Raw genomic sequence first — 20,395 nt, forward strand, 5'->3', positions numbered from 1 at the left:
TGGGGGGTCTTTCAGCCAGTAACGGAGTCAGGAAAGAAAATCTTACAAACTAGGAAAGGGCGATGGTAAAAACACAAAACTTGTCAGGGGGATTCAGATACTTAGAGGTGCTCTGTGCCTCAGTTTCCCCATCTGTAACTTGGGGATAATGCAGTTGTTCAATATCATCTAGGTGGGTGAGGCTTAACTCATTCATGTTTGCAAAGAGCTGTGAAATCCCTGAAGAGCTACGTCAGTCAGAAGGGCCAACATTTTCAGACGTGGCTCGTGATTGTTGCATGCCCAAACTGAGCCAACTAGAAGGGCTGTGATTTTCAGAGGGCAAGTGCTCAGCCACTTTGAGGCTCAGGTTGGGTCCCCACAAATGGCGGTGCCCAAACTCACTAGACACTTCTAAAAATCTTGCCCAAGAATTTTTACCATAAACAGCCAAGGCCAAGGTAAAACTGGCTCCTGTCACTTCAACTGAGCTGGGCCTGAGTTTTCCACACTGGATCCATGTGCCAGCTACATTTGGCTTTATTGCAAAGCAGACTGTGCAGCTCAGCTGGAGCTGTTGCCTTTCCTGCCAGTTTGATCTGACCTGTTGCCTACAGCCCATGTCCAGCCCCATGCTGGACACTATCAAACAGCCATCATCAGAAGCAGGACAACTGCTGCACCAGATAAGGGTGAGCCCAATGCTTGAGAATGTAGCAGATTCCCCCACCCAGCCAGGGACATGTGCTGCACAGCTGCCTACTCAAATGGCTGCATTAGTCACCCTAATTGCTCTCTGTTCTGAAAGTAACCCACCCCTTTAAGCCCAATCTATCCCTGGGCTCAGGCCTGCCGTAATGATCCAGCAGGCATCAATAAACAAATTAGTCCCCACAGGCAGGGAGTGGATCAATACTTGGTAATCACTCATTCTATCATGGTAGTCTCCATCTGACAGATGAGTGGTGCCTTAATTAGGATGGACTGGCAGGCAGCTCAGCACTAAATGACCTGCCGCTCTCACAGTGGGGAGATGGGCTGTGTCGTCATCGCATTGCTTCCCTCACTTGGGTTGTTTCACGCCACTCTTTGCCCAGCTCTTTCGATAAGCGCAAACAGGATGCTCTGGCTCAATCTGGAGATGGTGCTTTCCAGCCAGGGCGCTACTCTTGAGATGGGGATTAGTTGCAAACTGGATCGGGATCCAAACTCTCCCAGCGTTCCAGGATGCTGGGGTTCCCATTTGGCCCATTATGGCACTAAATACCAGCCACAAAGGCCAAGGAGCTCAGCTGTGCTGTGAAATGGTCAGGGCTAACTGGAGCTGGGGGGAGTTGTTCTGAGCCCCTCTCCAGGTGAAAGTGGTGCTAAGGCATGTCCCAGCCTATGGTAATGGGAGCATCTGTCACTAGAGATTCCTCCCCTCTTTAGCACAGGAGCACACACTTCCTCCAGTCAGCACCACTGCAACCTCAAGTCTCAGATACAATGTCAAGGGCTAGGGGAGGGGAAACAGGCCACCTTTGCTTTTAGTGAATTGCAATTTGAGATGGTCACATTGACCCTGCCCTAGGGCTTCATTCTGCCAGGGGTAGAGGGCCCTTTCGTCCCACTGATGTCAGCAAGTTGAGGGCACTTGGCATCTCACAGGAGTGCTCAGCACCTTGCAGGATTGAGCCACCATCTTTCCGTTTATAAGAAAGGGGGTGCCTCTGCTTGCTATGGTGGTGATAGTCTGGGTCAAACAGAGGCAGCACAGGAGAACCAGATGGGGAAGCACCTCAACTCCCCACTCATGTAGCTAAACAGGGGTGGGGTGGGGAAAAGCACCCCACTTCCCAAGGAGACAGCCAGCTAGCTAGAGAGTTTGGGGGAAGGTGCCAGGCCCTGGAGCAGAGCTGAGATTCCCTGCCCTGCAAAATTAGGGAGGGTCAGTAAACAAGCAACACTATAAAGCCAAGCCTGGGAAGTGGTCACAAGCAGGGACTTGTGAGTCTGAGGGGCTGTTTACATGTGGAGTTATTCCTGATTGACCTGCTAGGTTAAGCTAAACTGGAACAAGGCACCCTTATTCCAGAATCAGGGTGGCCACTCATGGAGTAAATCAGGAACCGTTAATCAGACACAACTCTGTGTAGACAAGTTCTGAGTGGGAGATGGGCTACACCTGCCATCACTGAGTCTGGCTAATAGGGAGAGCTGATTGGAGAGCAGGAAGGGAAGGTGTCCAAGCCTTTGAAAGGGCCTGTCTGAGGGCTGGGCTGCCCTTAGTTAGGTAGCAAGTCTCCTAGTTGCTGCAGTGCTAGGGCCCTTGTTGGGGGATTTCTTGATAGGCGGGAATTGTTTTTAAAAAGTCTCCTTTACTCAAGCTGTTGTGTAGCTAGTAGTGGAGGGAGAGAGTCTAGGCAGGGAGGCCTGGGGGTGTGGTAATGCAAGCCATGCCAGGTTGCTGAGTAGATGAGACATCTTTGAGGTTTGATGGAGGGGGCAACTACTGGGGACAGGGGCTAGCTGGGATGAACCTGAATCGGGGAGAAGAAGGGGTCTTGCAGTGTGTATTTGTTCTGTGTTTGCTAGGATGGCTGGTAAAGCTGCTGGATACAAATCAATGGTGACTAAGAGCCACATATAAACTGAAAAGGCATTTTATGGGCAGGGGGTCCTCCCTGGCCAAATGAACCACTGTCCCAAACTTGCAAGATAAGGCTGCCTTCCCTCCTAAATACATTTGTCCTGTCCTCAAAGGACCCAGCTCCTGCCCCTCCCCAGCAGGGCTGTGCGCCTGCCCATGCAGCATAGGTACCATCTGATCCACAAGCTGATTGATGCTTTCATACAAATGAGTAAATTCAAGGAGCTGCTCAGTTCTCCTCTCCTGAGGCAATTTAGATGCTGCCTGACTGACCAAGCATCCCCTGTGATCTTGCCACTGAAGTCCATGCAGAGGCTGGATTCATAGCAGCTGTTGCCAGTTAAGAAGCTTGGGCCCTGCAGTGACTTGGACTTTGAGTTAGGAAAATAAATGGATTTTCCCAGTGTCCCCAGATGACATTGACTCTCCCTCCATCCCCAGCTCCACCAACAGCTCTTCCCCCATGGAGGGACCGTTCTGAGCTTGCACCTGTGCAGTCTGGCAGCAAGGGATTGTGCTGTGAAGGCTTGTGCAGTCTTCAGCACTGTGCTCGCCCTGGCTGTTTGGCCTTCCCCAGGGGCATGCAGCCGGATGCACCTGCAACTCCCATCAATTCCCACACTGAGCTCTCAGTGCCTTGGGGATTCAGGCCTGGGAATAAGCCTCTGAAAAAGGAAGCTAAGGGAAAGCAAAGAGCCAGGCGAGCTGCTGTCTCAGCCAGGCAGGGAGGATGCTCCCAGCAGCACGTGGCCTGTGTACCCCAGTCCGACACTTCCCCAATGGGGCTGGCCCAGGCCCCACAGCTGACAAATGAACCCTCAACTCAGGAGGGTTGGGTGCCTGCAGCAGTGAGTTCAGCATGGCCAGATGGCAGACTCCTGCACCAGCTTACAAATCCTGTCTGCTCCCACCCACAATCTGCCCCAGCAGAATCTGTTAGAGCCAACAAGGAAACCCAAGGGAGCAGACAGAGCCTGGAGCCTGGGCTGCTCGTGAGAAATAGATGGGGTCAAGTAGAGTCAGTAGAAACCCAGCCCAGCCATTGCCCGCTGCCAGCTCAGCACACGGCAGGGAAGGGCACTCTTACCAAGGCTGGCAAGCGGTGCTCAAGGGCACAATGAAAGCCTAGGGACTGCAATCCACCCACTTGCACCCTTCTCCCCCATAATCCTAACACATACACACACACATTTTAGTGGGAAATTTATGCCAGAGCAGCAATGAGGTTGGCCGGCCGTGTGGGTCGACTCTCAAATGGTGCCGGTGACAGGACAGCAGCAGACCCATGGACCACCAACCATTTAATCACCCCGTAGCTATTCCATGTAATGATAAGTGCATTTCCGAGGCCAGCCCTATCTATCCTGGCAGCAATTTCCAGCAATACCGTCGTCATATGTTCTCTCATCAAGCGGGCTCGTTAGGAGCGGGGTTGATTCAGCGACGTCTCACCAAGTAGAATCAATTAATATGTCAAAACAAGGCAGGCGCGGCAGTGCTGAAATCTGAAGTGAGCACAGTGTGCCTGCAAATGAAAAGGCTCCCTACCAAGGGAGCCGTTATTAGCAATGGAGCTGAGAGGGAAGAGATCTTAGCACAAATGGGGTGGAATCGCAGCTTTACCGACTGCTGCCACTTTAGGGGTGAGCAGAGGAGCTTGGCACGAGTGCCAGTTCCTGGACGCAAGCTGCCTGCACAGATGAGTGCAAGGCATAGAGAACAGGTGTCAGCATGTACCCCAGCAGCAACCTCTCTGACCTCTAAATGGGCATAGCATGCCCTTTCCCCCTGCCAGCCAATGAGGAAGGGCCCGTCTTCTCACGCTGGCACCCTAGAAAATCCTAGCAAAAAGGAAGTACTGGGAACAAACAGGAGAATTTACATGCCAAGAGGAAAAACCCATTAAAATAATGAATCTGCCAGGCACTTGGTCTGAGGGCTTCAGTCAGCTAAGCCTCACAGCAACAGGGAGGAATAAGTATTTTTAAATCCATTTATACTGAGCGACAGCAAGGCGAAGTGATGACTCAGTGGATGAGAACCCAGGAGTCCTGACTCTCAGTCAGCAGCCTTAAGTACAGGCCTGCAGTCTCCTTCCAAAGCTGAGAAAAGAACCCAGGAGTCCTGACTCTCAGCCAGCTGCTTTAACAACAGGCCAAAACTCCCTTCCAAAGCTAGGAACAGCATCCAGGAGTCTTGACTCCTGAGCCCAGGTTCTAACTTCTAGACAATGTTCTTTATGTTGGAAAAAAAAAATGACCCAAGTAGGAAGAGGCCATAAGAAAGGAACTGACTGTGAGTTAGGGACACCCGGAGCATGGGATTGCCTCCCTGACCATCCTGGCTAACAGCCATTGATGGACCTATCCTCTATCAACTTATCTAATTCTTGTTTGAACCCAGTTATACTTTTTGCCTTCACAACATCCCCTGGCAATGAGTTCCACAGGTTGGTGGTGCGTTATACAAAGAAATACTTCCTTGTGTTTGTTTTAAACCTGCGGCCTATTAATTTCACTGGGGGACCCCTGGTTCTTGTGTTATGGGAAGGGGTAAATGACACTTCCTTATTCACTTTCTCCACACCAGTCATGGTTTTATAGACCTCTATCATATCTCCCCTCAGGTGTCTCTTTTCTAAACTGAACAGCCCCAGTCTTTTTAATCACTCCTTGTATGGAAGCTGTTCCCTACCCCTGATCATTTTTGTTGCCCTTCTCTCTTGCACTTCTTAATAAGGGCCTGTGTATGCTTCCAGGTCCCTCTCACAGTCAATGTGTGCTTGGGGGACATAACAGGGACTCTTCCACGCTAATGCATCCTTAATGGCCTAGTGCTTCTGACCTCCTGATCTTCCCTTCCCTTTATTACTGCAAGATTAGTGATCGGGCGCCCACTGCCTGACACAATTAACTCAGTAGTTACGCACTGAGGACGATCAAGAGCTGCTGTTAAAATCTCATTAAGGGCAGTTGTAGAGACAGCAAAGCTGTCTGCTAATGGCTAGGAATCTCCTTGCCAGAGAAGTGGAGCCATGACATAAAGGAGAAAGGGAAAACCCAGTCTCTGGGAATGCTTCCTTGGAACCCAGGTCGGGGAGAAGGGAAATGCAGTCTGGTTGTGTGGATAGATAACTATAGTGTAACCAGGAGCTTCTTCGTTAACGCCTCAGCCCAGCCATGTTGGACTAGCCCCAGCAATGCACCCGACCCTCTCGCAGATGGGCCTGCAGGGCGTGCCCTTGCCAGAGATATACTGATGTGTTCAGGATCTCCCCAGAGCAGCCACACAAGCTGCATTTGTTCCTCTGGCAGAGCAGATTGTGTGCTACAAAGCCTAGGCACAACCAGGTTGAGCTCCAGCTGGCAGCCTTTCTGGGGCACTTCATTGCTGCTCTCGACTCATCGATTTTAAGGCCAGCAAGGCCCTTTGTGATCCTGCAGCCTGACCCCCTGCCTAACACAGGCTACTCAGCAATTCAGGTCAATTAGGTAACATTACATTAACACAACTTCTCTGTGTTTCACTGCTTTTGTTTGGGCCTCTGTACCGCTGTTCCAGAAGCCACGGCTTTCCCCACTCCTCTTCAATGTGCAGCTCACACTGAGAAGTCCTGGTTTCCAACAGCAGGCGTGGACTGAAATCATTTTGCTGCCATTCTGCTAGTGCACCGTGATCTCCCCTGACACAGGAATCGCTTTGTCATTGCCTTGACATTGTAACTTCATTTCCATGGCCTGACTTTGACATTAATTTGCCGCTGTCCGCCTGGCCTAGCCTCCTCTCTGCTGACACCTAATTAAATTGCTTTGCCATCCTCCAGCCAGGACAAGCTCAACTCGTGACCTCCCCCTGTGACAATGCCAAGTCCTAGGCTGTTAACACGGAGGGGAATTAGGAGTTACGAGGCGTTACTGGGGCCCAGCTTTCAAACCTGAATATTTTAATATCTCAGCTCCCCTTTGCCAGGATGCAAAACGCTTGCGATCAATTACGCAGCTGGTATGCTCAGACCACAGCCTATCATGCTGACCAGTACCGTCTTATTGATTCCTTGTGCTCCCCAGGGGATCTGCCTGTATCCATCTATTGCCTCTTGCCTCATACTTAGAGTGTCAGCAATTTGGAGTAAGGATTGTCTTCTCATTCTGTGTTTGTACAGCCTCTTGCACAATGAGGGCCTGGGCCGTGACTGGAACTCCTATGTGCTACTGCATTATTAACAATGAACAATATTAAATCAACCGATGTAACAAGCTAAGAGCCCAGGCTGTGAACTCCCTCCCCTCTCCGGGACAACGTACGTGTGTAGCTACTCACCAATGGGAGTAAGGGGTTCACAGTCTGGCCCTACATAGCTGAAATCCACATTTCAGGCTAGCTGGCTTGGGGAGTTGGACTCAAACTCAAGCATTATAAGATTGTGCATAGGAAAGCCTGAGAGAGAGAGTCATCTCTTTGTAAGGTGTTCAGATGCCACAGTGATGGAGGTGGCATTATAATTCTAGATGGGTGGATAGAGGGACTAGACAGGCAGATAAAAACACCAACGGACAAACTAGGTGCGAATGAAGCACCGCAGTAGCAGGGAGCTGATTTGTGTTACTCAAACAGCCCTAGTCCCATTTAGCCATGGCCCAAACCCAGAGGGTGAAGCTGGCTTCCCATTCTCCATCCTCGTTGGACGAGAACAGGGGGAGGTTTTATGGCACGCTCTTGGCGCTGAGCAAAGGGCTCCAACTGCCCCCTTTAGCACAGGCTCAATTCACTGCTGAGACCTGCAAACCTCTTCAACATCCCTGCTCTTGAGATCTGCCTGCCATTGCTATAGCCTCCGGCAACCCTTTCCTCCCACCTCCCGCTAGCTGCTCGGTATCCGCCACGCATGTCACCCTGCATATAAACCCATCACTCTAACAGGCTTTGATGGCGCTACAATGCTCCCAGGACCACGGCTATTGTCTCCCTGCTCTGATCTTGCTGCTCGTGCTATTAATTTACATCTAAGACGGGGCAAGTCTCAAGTGAAAGCATTCCCTAGCTTCCGACTGCAGCATGACCCGGACCAGTACACAAGCCTTCGCCCCTGGCAGTTGCGGATCGCCAGAGAAAACACCAGTGACAGCCTACAACTCGGGTGCTGTAATATTAATGCAGCTGTAATGAGACAGAGGGAGAAGCCAGGAGCAAGGGTATAGACACGTAGGCTTGCTGATGTGTCACAGAGAGATTACTAGAGCTGGCAGCTGGAGACAGGTAGGCAGAGCGTGAGGGGAGATGGAAAGATAAATTCAGGGAGCTGATCTGCTGTTTTCCAGGCACCTGAGATGCTTTCCCAGAAGGAGCTGCCTCTTCACGTCTGCATCATGCCTCCCTCTGCTCGAAGCCTATTCTCTAGCGCCTTTCAGCAGAGGGTCTGCCGTCGGGTTCAGGCACTGGCCTGAGATTCCAGAGACCTGGGTTCAGTTCTCAGTACTGCCACAGATGCCCTGTGTGACCTAGGGCAAGCCACTTCCTTTCTCTAGGCTGCAGTTCCCCCTCTGTAACATGGGGGTAATAATCCTGTGTTGTCTGTTTAGACTATAAGCTCTTCGGGGCAGGGACTCTCTCACTACATGTTCATGCAGCACCTAGCACAATGGGGTCCATTGGGCTCTCTCTATCAGAACAAGTTCTAATAATAATATGGCCCCATAGGCTGAGCGGAACACCATAATCCAGGGCCTTGCAGGGTTGTTCTGCCCGGGTGAGAAATGGTTGATATGAGTCAGGTATATTCTGGGTGCAGTCTTTTTATTCACAGAAATAGACACACGGTCATGTATCTCTGACCAGCAGTAGGGAGACATAGCACGCAGGCTTTTGCTGAGATCCCCAGCAGAGCTGGTTGGAGAACCACAATCCCATTTCATGCCAACTTTTGAGGTTTCAGTATTGGTTTTCGTTCTGCATTGGAATGAGACCAAAAACCTTCGGAACATTTTCACCAATTGCACTGTGCCAAAATGAGCATTTTGATCCCAAAATGTCTAGGTTTTTGATTCGGGTGTCTCTCGCTCTCTCTCTGATCAGAGGTGACCATAGAGCCCTGGACCACAAAAACCATCACCATGAAAACTTTGTCGAAATTGACACATCTCCACAAAACATTTCAGCTTTGTCCAAGCACCATACTGTGATGACATTTAATTTTGTTAAAAATGCTCCAGCCAGCTCTCCTCCCAAACCGGACATGCCAGCCCTGGTCCCAAGAAGCTGCTGTCTCTCAGCCTCTGTCACCTTCCTGGGTCACTCTACACCTCTGTCTATGGCTCACTGCTGCTCCTCTGCACACACTGCAGTAGAGCGCCCAGCCCTTCTGTTGGCTACTTGGAAAACCCTCTTTCCCCTCACTGGCTTGCCTTTCCAGGTGCCTTTGAGGCATTCACCGCACCCTTTGTCTGCAGCTGGTTTTACTGCAAGAGTCCCAATTGCTGCTCCTCTTAGACACGAAGGGGAAAGGTTAAGTGTACCCACTCACCCCAAGCTCTGTGACTGGTCTGCATCCAAGACCCCATTACCACCTTTCACCAAAACAACAGCAATCGCATCCACGAGCACTTTGCAAATACGGATTCGTTAACCCTCATAACTCCGTTTCACAGATGGGAAACTGAGGCACCGAGTGATATGAGTTACTCACTGGGGGATCTTGGGAGAGTGGCAGAGGTGCTGATGGACCCCAGGAAGCCTGACTCCCAGTCTCCTCCTCTGAACACTGGACCCAAGTGACCGGTGCTGGTGCCAGGAGAGCTGGGAGTTACTGAAATAAACCCTTTGTGTAACCCCCAGTGGGATTTGACTCCAGGTCTGGGGTGTGGAGAGAGAAAGTGAGGTGAGCAAGTCCAGGGTGTGTGTGGCAGGCAGGGAGGGGGTGCAGACAGTGGGTTCACAGGACTGCGTCACGGCAAAACCCAGGCTGCACACAGGGAAATGCTCAGAAACCCATTAACTGGCAGCTGTCAGGGAGCACCGTCTGCTTTGTAATCCTCTGCCTGTCAGCAGTTCAGAGAGGGAGGCAGGGATCTCCTTGGAGACCAAGCCAGCCAGCATAAGACTAGGATCAAGGAGGAGGAAGTAGGGTCTGCCATGGCAGGGGAAGCAGGAAAGAAAACGGAGCTGAAGCTAGGGAAGCTGGCACATTGACCCATGTCCCTGCCACCAGATCTCAACAGCCAGCAGTGCCTGGGCAGAGCTAAGGGCAGAGGGAGTGAGGGCTCTGCTGTCCTTTCATAAAGCTCCCACTCCATAGACACACACACACCCCCACTCCTTACCTTGGTCACCGCCTGTCCAGTCAATAAGCTGTAATCACCAGTCCATAGTCTACAGCAAGATACCAGCCGGTCGCACTGAAGTCACTCATCCCAGCCTCACAGTCACTGGCTAATCAGTGGGTGTCTGCTTACATGTCCCCACCAGATACACCCAGCTTCTCAGGTGCCCTTGCCAAATGTGTGCTGGGTTCAGAACCACCCTCGTGTAACCACGGACATTGCACCTGCTGCTGTTTTATCAGCCCCCCGGCCCTTTCTGCCAGTGCCTGGGACACCTGCCTGGGGAGAGGGGCCGAAGCACCTATTGATCTGGGCATGTTTGCTCTTGAGAAAAGAGGACAGAGCAAGGACCTGAGAACAGTCTTCAAATATGTTATAAAGAGGAGAGCGATCGATTGTTCTCCGTGTCCACTGGAGAGGTAGGTAGGACAGGGAGGTAGGACAGGGAGCAATGGGCTTAATCTGCAGCAAGGGAGATTTAGGTTAGATATTAGGGAAAGCTTTGTAACAGCAAGGGCAGTTACGCTCGGGAACTGGCTTCCAAGGGAGGTTGTGGAATCCCCATCATAAGAGACTTTTAGGAACAGGTTGGACAAACCCTTGTCAGGGATGGTGACTTGGCCCTTCCTCAGCGCAGGGGACTGGACTCGATGACCTCTCAAGGTCCCTTCCAGCCCGGCATTTCTGTGATCCTATGACCTGAACCTGTGTCCCAAACTGGGCCCTGCCTTCACCGTTGGAAGCCATGTAGCTTTTCCCCACTTTGTCTCCCCCCGTAGCTCCCTCGGCACTGCTGCAGAAGAAACACCAAACATCTCCACAAGCAAGCCAGCACTCTCTGGATTCCCAGCCACCTGGCGGCCCAAACTCTGTCCTTGTGAGCCTTGCAGCCAAACCCTGCACACTCCACAGGAAGAGAAGATTCAAAGAAGCATCAGGGTCCTAAGTCCTCATCCCAGGTGCTGATCACAGTCCCCAGCCGAGAACCCACTGTCCCTTCCTCACTGTGGACTGACTTATAAGCCTCTGTGCGACTAAACTGCCACTCGTCACGTCTCGGCACCTCTCCTCGCCTCTATTCAGTGCTGCAATCGGTTACAGCCTCTTCCGAGACCATCAAATTGGTTCCAGTCTCTCCAGTTCACTGCACGGTTCTCGGCGCCATTGCCCAACGATCAGCAGAGTATGAAGGATTTTCAATTCATGAAAGTTTTAGAGATTTTTTACTTTTTGTCCCAATTTGAGACAGGAAAATTTTTTCAAAAATTCTCAAGGGACAAGAAAATCCACAAAGCTCTAAGAATCATCCAGCCTTCCTCCCACCCTGTCTATTTAGGGTCTAAGCTCTTTGGGGCAGGGACTGTCTCCCCCTGGGCGTTTGCACGATGCCTGACACAATGGGCCACAATGGACGTTACCCTAATACAAACCATTAATACATCATAATAAAGAGACGTTCAGCTCCGATCACCCATCGCTCCATACCACCACCCCGCAGATCACCACTTTTTGGACTATGTCAGGACAGAAAAGCAAACAAGCCCTGGGCACTCCTTGCTCTTGGTACCCTTGCCAATCTCTACATCCCCAGCCACCTGGCTGCTGCATGCTTTCCAGTGCCCTCCCTCCTCCTGTCACCCAGCCCCTCACTGTGCAGTTACCCCCTTTGCTGCACACAGAGTAACTACTCAATCAGACGGAGGCAGATCACTCCTCGTTTAACAGCCATTAAAACGGGGCCTTAAGAACTGTTCAGTAGAGGCCACTCCCATCCCCAGCTCTCGATGGTAAATTCTGGCCCCTGACGCGCTAAAAGCTTTGAATTTATCTATCTCCCTCTCACTCACTCCCATCCCCGATCCATTACCAAAACATAGTATGTCCTTTCAATAACCAGGGCTGATTAAAAAGCCTGTCTCAGTAAGTGGGGAGAGAGAGAGAGAGAGACTGCTCTCTCGAGACCTTCCTTCCATTTTGCGAGGGCCTTACCCATCCGCTGGCTGGATGAATTCCTGGCCAGGCGTGGAGAGTTGCCATGGAAGGCAGTGGAGGTATGTATGTATGCAGCATGGGCCAGCTGCGCACACAAGCTGGGGGGCAACGTGCAGGTATCTGCAGCCCATGTTGAGCGGAGGCCCCACCCACCCACTCACTACCTGTTGTGTGAAGCCTTAAGCGTGAAACCAGCCTCCGTCACCCACTGTGTGGATGACTCAGTCCCCTTGGTCAAGTCTTCCAGCTCAATGAGGGGTCATGGAGGGATTCACCTCTGGGCAGAGGGTCACACAAGGCCTGTGCACCAGTTAATAACAGTACCGAAGGAATGGTTCAGATTGTGACCTCAGTAACAATCCTATAAATCAGGAGTAACTCCACTGAAATCATAAGGCCTAGTGGGCAGAGCACTGGACTGGGACTCAGAGGAGACTTGGGTTCTACTCCTGGCTCTGTCATGGGCCTGTTGGGTGACCCTAGGCAAATCACTTCCCCACCCTGTGCCTCAGTTTCCCCAGGTGTAAAATGGGGATGATGATACTTCTCTCCTTTTGTAAAGTGCTTTGAGACTGACTGATGAAAAGTGCTATATGAGGGCTAGATATAATTATTCGTAAGGGATTACCCCATATAGAATGAAATCTGTTCCAAACCGATGCTATCATTGCCCCTTGTCTTTCATTAATTAGATCACAACACAGATTTCATTCATCAGGGCTGCTGTCAGATCTGACTCCAGCAGCATTGACAGTGAAACCTCTCCTCCCCACTTCATTCCAATTACAAGAATTAATCACCGCTGAAGGCAGATCTGATGTGAACACTAGATTGGACAGTCAGCCGGGGTGACCCCTGGAATAAGTAACAATAGGCCAAAATGCTATCGAGCTCTTGTTCAGGCAAAACTCCCATTGACAAGAATGGAGGCTTTGTCTAAGTAAGGACTGAGTATTGGCCCAATATGAATATCTTGCATTTCATCTCAAAGTGAATAGGTAAACTATATGAGGAGTCACTTCATCCCCCACTGAAATGCGGCCACTTCTGGGTTGGAGTATGGCAGCTGTTTAACAGCACACAACAGCACTACTTCACAGTCTAGAAGGGATGCTGATGCGGAATCTTATATCCAACTGAAAGCGCAGGGTGAAGATAGGCAGACGGGGAGTAGTTACCAAAACTGAACTCATCAACACTGACAGAAAACAGGACCTGCTTTCCGGTCAGGTGGGGTCTTCTCACCTCCCCCCATGTGTCTATGGCCCCAACAGCTTTTGTTACAGGGCCCTAGTGTATAGTCACAGTACATGCTTGACTTGCCTGATATGCCTGCAAAGAAAATGATAGGTAGCCAGGTTGATCCTGATGTTGTCTCCCAGAGTTATGGATTCACTGTATATTTAGAATAACTGATTCACAAGGCAACTCCTTGGCGTTAGTATGGATGGCACATGAACATACCTGTTCAGAAGTTCTACCTTATTCTGCATCAGAGAAATGTCCATGGAAATGAAGCTGCTGTTAACTCTAAACACCCCCCTTCACACACACAAACATACACGAAGGGCCAGATCCCCAGCTCGTGCGAATCAGTGGAGCAACTTTGACGTCAAAGGAGCTACACGAGTTTACACCAGCTGAGGAGCGTGAAAGTTAAGGAGAGTATTAGTGATTGTCAGCAAACAAATATGCTGCAGCTAAGCTAAGAAAAAGAGAGAGGTTTGAAGTTGCCTGACCCCAAATCTGATCTACTTTCATCTTTTTCTCTCTGTTTTCAAAATCTGTGTAATTCTTTGTATAGTTCTTTCCCCACAGTAGAAGCTGAAATGTTCTTTTCTTCTGTAAGCATGATCCACACTGGCCGCTATTTACAAGACACTGCAAAAACAAGTCAGTACATTCTCATGCTTCAGGGTATAGGCGGACCACTAATTGGTTGGGGTCAGGAAGAAACTGTCTCTATGGGAAATGTCCAGCACCTTCCTCTGAAGCATCCTCTCACTGGCCACTTTTCGAGTCATGATACCGATCTAGGTGGACCAAGGGTCTGCTCTGGTCAGGCAATTCCTATGTTTCCAGGATACTCAGCTCCAGGACTCATGAGCCACCCAAAAAACAAACATACATGCTCAACCTAGGACCCATGCACAACCCTCCAATAACAAACTCATGTGAGCAACCCTACAATAACAAAGGGAACATGCAGTCTGAAGAAGAAAGAGAGTTAAGGCCTGGGCAGAACTATGAAAGTTGCATCTCAGGTTTCCGAGACCAGCCAGGTGTGGGGCAGGGCACAGGTATCAGATGTGAGCGGGCAGCTGTGGGGTGTGCGTCCCGTGCCACTTCCCATGGCTGGTCCAGTGACAGCTGCTTCCCCTGCGTCCATCCACTTCAATGCCTGCTTGTCCCTGCAGAGCTGCCAAGCAGAGCGGAGCTGCTCACACACAATGTCAGGCCGTGTACCACACCACACTAACCTTTCATCCGAGCCAGGGAGGAGGGGCTCCCTGTGACCGCAGGGCTGGCAGCACGGAGCCAGCCCTGGCATGGGCCCGGAGGGGCAGGGAGCATACCTGGCACATGGGTGGGCTCACACAAGGGCCGATTCTCTCATCATGTTACAAGGGAGAGGTTTTGGGTTCAGGGAAAGGCGAACGAGTCCAAAGGAGCCGAGATGGGGCCGGATATCCAGCGAGCGATGATTGCCCTGAACAAAGGACCTCATGTGAGCACCCAGAGGACCTGGGTCAGTTCACAAGGCATCAAGTTTCCACAGACGTCCGTTACTATGTGCAGGGCTGTTCCTCGTGGATGCCCCCCCAGTCCCTCTCTCCCCTCTGAGTTCTACACAGGAGCTACCAGACACTTCCCCCTTCACCCGTTCCTAGCTGCAGGGTCAGGATCAACAGCAGGAGATTAAGACAGGCTCAAATGTGTCAACTGGAGCAGGCTTCAGCTGCCCACCTCCTCTCTGTGCTCCAAAGAGAACTCAGGCCTGGAAATGCACGGGTCTCCCCAGGCCCCAGTGGGACAGCAGTAGGGGGACGGACCTGGACACACGTGCACCTGTTTATTGGCTACTGAGCCCCGTGTTTGCTTATCACTGCGGTACCTGAGTCCCAGACCCACAGATGGGGTGAACTGATCTGACTTCAGAGCTCTGCCGATGATCTGGTGCTTCATTGTTCCAACCCCCTTCCAGATCAACGCCCTTCTCAGAGAAGCTCTGGTGATCGCTACATTTCCCGGCCCCAGCCCCATGGGCAGTTCTGAAGCTCTGGGGCAGAGATTCCTCCAGATGTGCCCCAGCCCTGGAATGCTCACGGCACCTCTGCAGGTAGAAGAGATGCCTGCCTCCTCCTCCCCTGTGGGCCGATGTAGCTCATCTCTCTGTGGGTGACAGGACCAGGCTGGGGCCCTGGATCGTTCCCTTCATGGTCTGCAGTGGAAAAGACCCTTCATCGCTTTAAAATAAAAATTAAAAATGGAGATGAACGTGCCGCTATTTCATTCTAATCTTGACAGCAGGATTTACATCCTTAACGAATAACTCGTTAGTAGCGATTTAGAACCCCAAAGGGAGATGACAGAGAGTTAACGATAAAATTGATGGACAGCGTTACATTGTTTACTCAATATTGTCTTTCTCGTAGCTCCCCCGATCCACCATCCCTTTGGGTTTGAATAGCTTCCCAGCGCTGGCTGGCTCCATTAGAGAGCTCAGCCTGCATGGCAAATAAAGCATTTTTCAATCCCACTAACATCCTCCCTCCCCCACCCCCCATCACTGCTTTCTTCCTTCCTACTATCCGATTAGAACGTAACAATGTTACCATGGCCATTTGCAGGAGTTGGTTAGTGGGAGTGGGGTTGGGGACTTGGGGGGAGAGTTAATCTGTCTCAATGAAATCCACAGCTCCAGCCAGGAAATACATTTCTGGGAATTTAAATGGAGTAAACACACACACACATACACACACACTCACATGTGCACAAGGCTGCACAGACACAACCATGCTCACGCAAACAGGCCTATGCACTCAAACGCGTGTGCACAGATGTTCACAAGCATGCACATACACAAGCATGTGCACGCCTATATATGCAAGCATCCATGCCTGTTGACACACACTAGCTCTTTTTATTATTGTGCAAAATACCATTAATCTCACAGCAAAGAGATCTGCCCTGCAGGGTCTGAGCTGGAGAGATACTGAGAGCATTGCATCGGGGGAGTTGAGGGTGCTCAGTGGATGCTCAGGATCAGGCCCAGAATGATTTTCTTTGCCAGACGAGGATTTGCATTGGGTGGGTATAACAGGAAGACACTGGACTCCATCCTATGATCCTGAACAATGGCCACGTGTCCATCTCTGCGTGCATTTTGCATTGGCACAGGACATCCCTGCATTTTGGGGGCATGACCTCCCCCCCCCAACAAATCCCTCTCCCACCCATTTGGCGTTCTAATCGTCTTGTCAGTTCGGGAGGTTTGCATGGCAGCACAAACAACAGGCTGCAATGGAACCCCCAGGATGTTTCTGTAAGACATCCCCATGGCTTCATGCAATCCAGCACTTAAAGCACGTGGGTGTTGTGTCCCAGTGTCAACACATGGCACAGGAGTCTCAAGGTAGGGTCACTTGCTCGGCCCCCCACAAATAGCCATCCAGGCAGCTGTGATCCTTGCTCGTCGGATTTGTATTCACCCCAAACCAAATCAGCATGAGGCTGGAAAATTCAGCTTCCCAAGCATACATGTTGGTATAATACACCGGCTCAAGGCATTCAGCAATGGCTCTCACTCTAGTCTCTTCCCCCATCCTCTGTTAGCTTTCTACTTACTCCCAGATGAAAGACTTAAGACAGGATTTTCCAAAGAGACTCGTTATCTTGGTTGGTGCGGGCCCATCCTGAGTCACTTTGAAGCAGTCTGACCTGCAGAGGAGGGGTGTTCAGCTCCTCTGAATATTATGCCCCTTTGAGGCATCTGAGGTTGATTACTGAGGCACCCAAAGTCACCAGTTGCTTTTGCAAATCTTGGCCATATTCCTGCAGCTCAGTAGTAGATACTTGTGCATTCAGTACCCAGATCCCACCCTCCAGACGATGGTACTGTCTGGACATGCTAGCACAGCTCTACATGCTGGCTGTCCCATCTACCCTGCTGGTTCTCCCGTGTCTGGCCATCTGCTCACATCCTCTAGTGTCAGAGGGTTCTTCTCCTGCAAGAGAGGGGGCAGTCTCCTAGCACAGAGAGGAAGGAAAATGTTGTAGAGGGGAGGAAGCTGCTACCTTCCCCGGGGTCAACAGCACCTCCACACCCTGGGTGATGCTTCAACAGGTGGATCTCCAGGAAATAGATGGGCTGGAGATCAGGAGGCTGTCTTGGCGAGAGGCCACACTGGGTTTTAGGGAGGGGGCTTTGGAGGAGGGAGTCGGGGGAGAGAGCAACTGTGGAGTGATGCCACTTCTCAAGGCGACAACATTTGCAACTTCCTTTCAATGCTTGAGGCCGTCGCCTTATCACATATTGTGCCTGCTCTTCCCCACATGCGAGGGGGCCAGGGTGCTGCTGCTCTTGTGGACACCCTTGCTGAATGCAGGGGAAATGGGGCTGCTTTTGTCTCGTTCCTGCTGTACGAAGCCAGGGGCATGGTCTCAAGCCCCAACGACCAGCTTTGTGAGCTGGAGCAGGGTCAGGGCCTTGGGAATACCTATCCTGGCAACAGTACCATGAGAACGGGTAGACATTGACTCATTTTTTAAAGGAAATCTGAACTGAAGGGGCCCTGCCCAGTTCTGGGGCTCCGTGGGCCCCCACTAAAGCTCACTCTGGGGCCAGTGTTACTTCCATTGCGGAAGTTTGGGTGAGAGCAGAGGTGAGCTGAGACGAAGCAGAACCCAACAAGTGTTAATGGGGTTAGGAAGGCAGTAAGAAATGAGCCAGAGAAGCAGAAAATTCTCCGGCATCTACGCCTCATTACACCGCTGAAAACTCTTGTGTATGTTAACTGTGGCATATAAGATCTTTGATTCCCCACTAATTACAGCTATCGGGTGAACACTAAGTGGGCTTCTTTGCAGGTCAGACACTTGTAGCACTGGGAGGTCACAGAAGGGAAGCACTGGCTGAGCGTCTGGGACAACCAAAGGGGTGTTCGTTCTAATTAGACGTCTATTAATAAAGCCCAAGGAACCTCGTAAGAAGGCCCGTGATGGTTTGAAGCAGCTTTCCAGCCATCACCCTGTGGAGTCATGTAACAGCACTTTGCAGCGCTGCTTGCTCAGCACATCCGGAGGCTGCCGGGGAGGGGAAGGGCTGCCCAGGACGTGTTGAGGGCCCTGGGCGTATTGGCGCAAGGTGAGGAGTGAGCAGGGGCGAGTGCACTGCAGAGCAAGGACCCTGCCTCATCAGTTCATGTTCTTGGTTATTTGTGTTACCAGCGAGCCCCCAATCGGAGCTCCATAAACACAGAGTTTGAGACAGTCCCCAAAAAGAGATTAACCCCATGTTACCGAGGGGGAACCGGCACCAAGACGAGGTGGCAGGCCCCAGGTCTCACAGAGGGAGTCTGGGGCAAAGCTGCGATTTGAACCCAGATGTCCTGCCTTGAGTGCTGGGGACTGGACAAGACGATCTACTGAGGTCCCTTCCAGTCCTACGCGTCTGTGATTCTATGTCTTGAGTCCCAGCCCAGGGCATTCATTGCAAGGACATCTTTCCTCTCCAGGCTACTCCAGCTGAGTACCAGGAGCGAGGCCTGAGAGGGGAGAGCCTGGCTACATGTCTGCTTAGCATGATGAGGCTGGCAGCCAAGCCCAGGTCAGCTCCTCAGACACACCCATGCCTGGCCCTACTTTACCCTGCCCCCGGGGGCATGCAAGGGGTTGAGACACCACACGGCCCCGTGTGAGACTGAACTCATTCTGAGAGCCCCTGCTGCACACATGGCCCTTGCCACACATTCACGCCATGCGTTTGTCAAGAAACATTTTCCACATTGTTCACCTCGCTCCATCTCTGCCCACACGGACGCGTTCCATTCTCAGATCCCCCTGCAGCCGGCTCATTCAGTAGAAGGTACTCAGATATTAGGGGATAAAGGCCATAGAGCTCCCTAGATATGTAACCAAGTACAGCAGATCATCTCCCCACGAAGGGAAGGAGCCACGTCCATGCCAAAAAGCCCTCCAGCATCATTTGGCTACAGTCATCCCCTCTCTTCCATCCGGGAGAAAACAGAAACCTCCCCCAACTCCTGGCCCCTTATAAGAACTCAAACCAAACCTCGTCTCAGTCCTGAAATGCTAAGATCAGAGATAAGGCCAAGCTGCAAAGCTTGGGTTGGAGTTGCGTCCACATTTCTCCAAAGCTTGGGGATGGTTGGGAATTTTTTGATGAAACTTTTTTTTTGCTGGAAAATGCCAATTTGTCAAAACTGAAACCTGTCACGGAAGCTGCTTGGGTTTGATGTTAATGTTTCTCAGACCGGGGAATCAAGTCTCTGCTCTGCCTGGGACTCTTTCTCTCTGGTTTTTCACAAAAATACTCTCCGACACAGAATGAAAACAAATGACTAAAGCTCTAAATGTTTTGTGAAAGGAATTCTTGTTTTCTGGCCAGCCCTAATGTTGTTCAGTCCCTAGGGGGCAGGATCACAACCCATTGTGGGAACTGAGACCAGTGCAAACAATGGGAAGGGATTCCAACATCCGTGAATTTGGTGGGCTTCTTGTCCAGGGACTTGGTTCAGTCCATTATAGAAGCACACACCAGCTATGAAGTGTACATCAGGCTCTGAGCCTCTCCACAGTATGTGAGTTCCTGGATCTTTAGCTGGGGTGTTTCTTCATTTTTGAAATGTGAAAACATCATGGAACAGGCTGTTTCCCCTCCATTGACTGGAAGCCAAAGCGTGAGAAATCTCACAGGAAAGCATCTCCCCTATGAGATTATCAGCCCACTCCTCTCTTAGTTTTATATATGGCCCCTTTCATCCTCAAGAACCCCCAAAATGTGTTAAAAGTGACATCCAAACAATCACAGCGATCGCTTCCCTCGGTGAAACATAGCCAGGACTTCTGAGTCCGGTCCCCTGCTCTGATGACACTACCGCCCAATGTCCCAAGTACCCCGCTCCCCTTCCTGAGGGCTTTGAAAAACACACAGATCTGAAGCAAAGCAGCAGGATCAAGTGAAAGTGGCCGGCACTCACGATTATCATCTGGCAGACGTGACCTCTGCACAGTTCGGAATAGGATGAGTAATGCATGTACACCACCCAGCTGCCCACGAAGATGCCCAGCCAGGCAAGGAAAAGATATTTCACTTTGATGCCAGGGAGACGACTCTGGAAAAAACAACAGGAAAATGCCGGCATTACATACAAGGAATATAAAAGTTAACGCTTGAAAAGGGGTGGGCAGTGGGTATACTGTGACTTATTACACTCCAAGTGGTCATTTCACT

General features: G+C 51.0%; 1 protein-coding gene across 1 annotated transcript in view; it reads right to left on the reverse strand.

Annotated features, from left to right (window-relative positions):
• DIPK1B (divergent protein kinase domain 1B) overlaps window positions 1-20,395 on the reverse strand; it is a 38,298-nt gene that overhangs the window by 5,755 nt on the left and 12,148 nt on the right. Inside the window, exon 2 of the mRNA XM_037879617.2 lies at window positions 20,142-20,276. Coding sequence (XP_037735545.1) covers window positions 20,142-20,276 — 135 coding nt within the window. The remainder of the gene's footprint in view (window positions 1-20,141; window positions 20,277-20,395) is intronic.

The sequence above is a fragment of the Chelonia mydas genome, chromosome 16 (genome assembly GCF_015237465.2).
Source record: "Chelonia mydas isolate rCheMyd1 chromosome 16, rCheMyd1.pri.v2, whole genome shotgun sequence".
NCBI classification, from domain to species: domain Eukaryota; kingdom Metazoa; phylum Chordata; order Testudines; family Cheloniidae; genus Chelonia; species Chelonia mydas.